This window comes from Lucilia sericata, unplaced genomic scaffold (genome assembly GCF_015586225.1).
Source record: "Lucilia sericata isolate MDLA Ls3-8-SP2 unplaced genomic scaffold, ASM1558622v1 Contig003356F_arrow, whole genome shotgun sequence".
Taxonomy (NCBI): domain Eukaryota; kingdom Metazoa; phylum Arthropoda; class Insecta; order Diptera; family Calliphoridae; genus Lucilia; species Lucilia sericata.
Window position 1 is genome coordinate 20001 of NW_023996830.1, and position 6372 is coordinate 26372.

The following is a 6372-nucleotide window of genomic DNA, read 5'->3' on the forward strand; positions in this document are numbered from 1 at the left end:
AAGAGCAATAAGTAGTTATATCCAATCTTATATATCATTTGTCTCATAGTAATTTAAATTTGTAGGCGAAAATGGAATTGATTAATTAATTTTGGACTAGAAGAATTCATGGACCGATTAATCAATACTCTTGATTATATTCGTCACAAACATCAACATTATGTTTGTCATGTCCAGTTTACTATATTGTTGTAGGGTACAACTATATACAACATATGTAGACATTATTGAGCTAAAACGTAAAAAACCTAAAGAAATCACATAAAATGTCAAATAAAGGACAAAATAAGACAAAAGATGTTGTTAAACGCAGTAGAAAACGAATGTACACATGTAAAGGTAAAGCAAGCATGTGTCAGACTGCCCGTGTTACTAACAGATTTTGTTCTGACTAATTGTTGTTGTCATAAGATTTGTTGCTTTACTTACCTTCATTCTTATTACGACTTGAAGTAGCCTTTGCATGAACTGCTGCCAGCTGTTCCATAGGTGAAGCAATGCAGGCAGCTGCTTTAGCACTCATCAATGTTTGATTATTCATAGCAATATTGTTGTTGTTGTTATTGATAATGTGATTATTTTGCACAGTCGATGACTGTAATTGTTGTTGTGTTGTAGTTGCACTATAATTGGCATTCTGTTGCACAGTTGTCGTCGTTGTATTATTATTGTTGTTATTATTGGTACGTTGTCTTGTGCTACGATATGGTTGAGGTGTTTGATACTGATTTAAGCCGGCAGCATCTTTGGCTAGATTAGCGGGTGTTGGCGGTAATGTAACTGGGGACATTGAGGTAGCATTTGTATTTGTTGGAATCACATATGAATTTTGCATGAAATTATCACTTTTCATAGCAGTGGTAATATTTGCTGTAGCAGCAGCTGCGGGAGTTTTGTTTAATAAACTATATCCTTTTAGGTTGGAGGTTTTTCTCAACTTTCTATCCATAATATTTTATGTTATTTACTAAACAAATTTGTATTAATCTTTGGTAAATTTATAATTTTATACGTTTAATAATAACACGTTTTTCTTTAACAATATGGAAAAATTATCAAGATTTTTCACCGTTGTTAATATTTTTAACACTCTTAATTTTTTACGTTTCTCTTTAGAGCCCTGCAAACTCTTAATTAATTGTTTTGACAATTTGGTTTTAAACAATTTGCTTTAATCATGTGCTTTCTTATACGATTTTCACGGAAAATTTGTTATATTTCAATTAAGTAAAAGCCAAATGATTGTTTTCAATTTCAACATTAACAATTTTTTAAAACTTTAACAACTATTTACTGAACTTTTCTATTATATTCAGATAATTTTTTTACAATTTGACAAGCGGTGTGTCAAAGGTTTTTTCTTTTTTACCGCTTTGTTTATATATATTATTTAAGACAAACTCAGTTTGTTTTTATTAACAATTATTTCACATCTTTTAAGTTTATATTTATTTTTACAATATCTTATAGTTGTAATTCTTTTAATAAAATTAAATTAAAAATAAATCTGTTGGATCTTATTTTACTTTTTCTCGAACCGACCTTAACAAACGAACAAAATATAATGAAAAAAATTAGCAAAACGCTAAAAAACAAAGACCTGCGCCGACAAAGATCATTGACGGCGTTGATTGACATTAAAAAATGTCGGCGGCGTTTTAAAATCGTTTGTAAGCCGGCTAAGTTTTTAGCTGCATTTTTAAATTTTCAACGATATTATGAATAAACAACGTGACCAGAAGGATTTTGAAGAAAGGTTGAACTCGTGTGATTAAAAAGAGGCATAATATACAAATAATTAAAATGCAATATTCTGATATTCTTCTCTGGGGTAAAATCTTCACAAATGGAATAAATTATCTAATTCTGTTATTTTTTGACATATCTTTATATTAAACTAAACTGATATCGTGAATCGATAATTGGACCTCTAAATATTTGGGATCTTCAGAAAATAGTTTTTAACAAAGGAGATAACATTGCTTAATTAGAACAAGTGTCTGTCAGTCCTCAAATTATAATTAAATTTTATGTATGTTCTGTAAACCAAATCCGAGTAAATTTCTAGTTTAAAAGCGAGTATTTTTTCTCGTTTTAAAACCGAGTACAGAAATCGAATTAAATTTTATTCTAATAAATTAAATAATTATTTTTTGCAATTGTAACTTAATACCTATTAATGCTATAGGCATTTTAAACTCTTTTTCATTTAAATATGTTTATTATTCTGAATTTTACGATCAAATAAAAATTCGATTTGCAGAACACCAAATTCGGTTTTAAAAGCTTCTCGGTTTTGAAAACGAATCGATATAAATTCTCCTGTATAAACAATATTACAATAATCAAATAATCGTGTTGCTTTATATACATTTATATATGTATGTAAAATAAATAAATATTTAAATAAAACTAGCAAATAGTTTTTTTTATTTTTTAATTCAAATCTTTCATGCGATCTAAAAATTATATATTTTCTTGTTCTTGTTTTTCTTTAAAATCAATGGCAAAATCAAAAAATTTACGCAGACATGACAATAAACCTCTCAGATCTTGAGAATTTTGTAAAAATTGTTGAATTTGGTCAAAATTTGGATGTTGTGGATAAATCTCTAGCAAATTAAACAATTGCGATGTTTCACTGTAGGTAACATAACAAATATCACGATAATTTAGCTAAAAATAATGGAATTATTGAATGAAAAAGTTTAAGTAACATTTAAATCACAACAAACCGTAATTTGTACACCATTACTTTCCAGAGGCTGGCATTTTGTAATCTGATAACCCAAAACCACACAAATATTTTGTAAATTATCATTTTTATAATCCGCAAAAGAAATCTTAGCTAAAAAAATTTGTATAAACAGTTAAATATACCTAAAGCGAAAATATTTAATAATAATAAATGAACCTGCATCTAGTTTCTGTTGCCAGTTGTACTCCTCATTGCGTGCTATCTTTAGTTCTCCTTGCAGTGATGTTAAATGTTCCATTAATTGTTCACGTTTACCCAAGTACTCGATTCTTTCACTTATTACATTTTCTAATTCTCCTTTAAATTCTTCACATTTTGCTTGCAGTTTATGTAATTTAACCAAATTTTTAAATTGTTTTAATTGTTGCGATTGTTTGGTGCTAAATTCCATTTTTTTTCTTGTAAAAATATTGTAAACAAAACTTTGAAAAAAGTTGGAAAGCGCTATTAAGATTAATGCTGCCACATTGTTTACATTACAGAATGGTGGTAGGGTTCTTTAGTTGAAAAAAAAAATCGACTATTTGCAATTTCTTAAAAGTCGACTTTTAAATTTTTATTCCGTTTGTAATTTCCACTATATAATTTTCCAAACCTATAAAATATATATATTATGGATCCTTATATATAGCGGAGAGTATTTAGACAGCTTTATTGTTGTTGTAACAATTTAATCTGCTTTGAGGTCTAAACCAAGAGATTAGGCTACTTCTACTTGATTAGTCCATAAATCTATTGACTAAGCGAAGTAGGGTGGGCTGAACTAACTGTTGGAAAAAGAACAAATAAAAGATAATTTACCCCCTTTCGATTAATTAATGATTTGGTTTTTAAGAAAATATATATTTTTTTTATATATACATACATATGTATATATGTATGTATGTATACAAGCTAATTAATTCAATTGCCTAATTACTCTAAATTTTGTTTTTATATTTTGAAAAAAACCTAATTAATATGATTTTTTAATTCGTTTACATAATTTGATTTCTATTTGCATTATATATTGAAACAGTAATTAAGCAGACTCTGATCAGTAAAGTTTAAGAAATATAATATACATATGTTCATATAAAAATATTACATTATTTACTAATAATTATTTACAAAATAATTAAGCTGCTGAACTTACGTGTAAGTATAGTAGTCGATATTTTTAAAATATCCTAGATATCTAAAAATCTAAATTATCGGTGATTTAATGAGGGTTATGATATATTCATTTCTGGGAATTATATTAAATAAATCGATGTAAATTGTAATTTTTTCGGAAGTTTTTTAAAATATTCATATTTTTGAACTGAAACGTAGAAGTGCCTCTCAAAGATCTTTAACATAATAAAACAAATTTCATTTCATTCATTTGCGTAAAATAAGTAAAAAAAGGATATTTTTAACCTAATAACCCCAGGACAAAAATTTTGATAAACGGTATATGTATAAGAATTTACTAGACTTTCAATTTCGGTGGGTATATACATAAGTACCTTATTTGTTCTCCACAAAAACGGCTCCTCTCTAATATACATAGTATATACCTACTTAACAAATATCATTAAAATACTTTAATTAAAAAGATTTATTAAATACTAGCTATACCCAGTGTGCTTCGCTACCCTCATCGTAATGAAATAAAATAAATATTATTGTAAATGTATATATATCTGCAATATCAAAAAGTCCCCTATTTAAATTTATGTTTATATATTCAATATTTTATAAAACTCAAAAAGTACCAGTGAAGTACGAAAAAGTAACAAAAGACCTCTTTTATTTAATTTCATGTTCCTAAGATCAATATTATAGAAAATTAAAAAGTACCAGTTGAAGAACGAAAAATTACCAAAGGGTCCCCTTTTATAGATTCTCATTAACTCCGGGCTCCACATGGTTAATTTCATGTTATAAAAAACACAAAAAGTACCTTTTGAAGAACGAAAAATTACCAAAAAGTCCTTTTTTATATGTTCTCACTTACTCAGGGCTCTACGTACTTAATTTCATGTTTCTAGGTTCAATATTATAGAAAATTCAAAAAGTACCTTTTGAAGAAGGAAAAAGTGCCGAAAAGTCCCCTTTTATAGGTTATCACTTAATTTTGGCTGTACTTGCTTAATTTCATGTTTCTAGGTTCAATATTATAGAAAATTCAAAAAGTACCTTTTGAAGAACGAAAAAGTACCAAAAAGTCCCCTCTTATAGATTCTCATTTACTCCAGGCTCTATATGCTTAATTTCATGCTTCTAGGATCAATATTATAGAAAATTCAAAAAGTACCTTTTGAAGAACGAAAAAGTACCAAAAAGTCCCCTTTTATAGATTCTCATTTACTCCAGGCTCTACATGCTTAATTTCATGCTTCTAGGATCAATACTATAGAAAATTCAAAAAGTACCTTTTGAAGAACGAAAAAGTACCAAAAAGTCCCCTTTTATAGGTCCTCACTTAATTCGGGCTCTACATGTTTAATTTCATGTTTCTAGGTTCAATATTATAGAAAATTCAAAAAGTACCTTTTGAAGAACGAAAAAGTACCAAAAAGTCCCATTTTATAGATTCTCATTTACTCCGAGCTCTACATGCTTAATTTCATGTTTCTAGCTTTAATTTTAAAGAAAACTCAAAAAAGTACCTGTGTAGAACGAAAAAGTAGCGAAAAGTCCCTTTATTATTAATTTCATGTTTCTATTTCAATATCATAGAAAACTCAAAAAGGACCAGTTGGAGAATGAAAAGTACCAAAAAATATCACTTGATACCGGGGTTCCAAATAACACCCCATTAGGATATTTAGTGTTTCTAAATTTAAAAATTTTATCTAAATTGGATCATTGTGGTTGAATAAAATCAAATTTCCCGTTTTTACCCCTTTTGGTACTTTTTTCCTCCCCATTAACGAAATAAAAATTCTATTCCAAAAAGTTGCAACATCGTAGTGGGAGCCCGTTATTATGTATTCATATGTATAAGTTAATAAACCAAAAACAATGTTTTATGAAAAAAGTACCAAAAATAGGTAAAATTTTAACCCCTGACGAAAAAGTTCCAAAAAGTTCCCTTTATAGATTCTCATTTACTCCGGGCTCTACATGCTTAATTTCATGTTTCTAGGTTAAATTTTATAGAAAACTCAAAAGTATCAGTCGAAAGACGAAAAAGTACCAAAAAGTCCCCTTTATAGATTCTCATTTACTAAGGGCTCTACATGCTTAATTTCATGTTTCTAGGTTAAATTTTATAGAAAACTCAAAAAGTACCAGTCGAAAGACGAAAAAGTACCAAATAGTCCCCTTGTATAGATTCTCATTTACTAAGGGCTCTACATGCTTAATTTCATGTTTCTAGGTTAAATTTTATAGAAAACTCAAAAAGTACCAGTGGAAAGACGAAAAAGTACCAAATAGTCCCCTTGTATAGATTCTCATTTACTAAGGGCTCTACATGCTTAATTTTATGTTTCTAGGTTAAATTTTATAGGAAATTCAAAAAGTACCAGTCGAAGGACGAAAAAGTACCAAAAAGTCCGCTTTTATAGATTCTCATTAACTAAGGCCTCCGCATGCTTAATTTCATGTTTCTAGGTTAAATTTTATAGAAAACTCAAAAAGTA

The 6372-nt window shown here is 28.0% G+C and overlaps 2 protein-coding genes across 2 annotated transcripts in view; both read right to left on the reverse strand.

The window, feature by feature from the left end:
- Positions 1 to 1581, reverse strand: part of LOC119614763 (type-2 histone deacetylase 1-like) — a gene marked incomplete at its 3' end in the record, with an annotated part of 5832 nt that extends 4251 nt beyond the window's left edge. The window contains exon 1 of the mRNA XM_037970872.1: positions 430 to 1581. Within this exon, the coding sequence (XP_037826800.1) occupies positions 430 to 949 (520 nt within the window). The remainder of the gene's footprint in view (positions 1 to 429) is intronic.
- An 833-nt stretch (positions 1582 to 2414) lies between these two features.
- LOC119614765 lies at positions 2415 to 3213 on the reverse strand. The gene is made up of 3 exons (XM_037970874.1): positions 2915 to 3213; positions 2736 to 2848; positions 2415 to 2676 (listed from the first exon to the last, which is right to left on the reverse strand). The coding sequence occupies exons 1-3, from the start codon at positions 3147 to 3149 to the stop codon at positions 2467 to 2469; spliced, it is 558 nt and encodes a 185-aa protein (XP_037826802.1). The 5' UTR covers positions 3150 to 3213; the 3' UTR covers positions 2415 to 2466.
- Between the last annotated feature and the right edge of the window lie 3159 nt (positions 3214 to 6372).

Excerpts from the sequence above, each read along its gene's own strand:
- LOC119614765 (XM_037970874.1), bottom strand. The coding sequence starts at position 3,149 with ATGGAATTTAGCACCAAACAATCGCAACAATTAAAACAATTTAAAAAT. Across the intron at positions 2,849-2,914 it reads GCAACAGAAACTAGATGCAG|CTAAGATTTCTTTTGCGGAT; the intron begins GTTCATTTATTA and ends AAATTTTTTTAG. Across the intron at positions 2,677-2,735 it reads GTAATGGTGTACAAATTACG|CTAAATTATCGTGATATTTG; the intron begins GTTTGTTGTGAT and ends CATTATTTTTAG.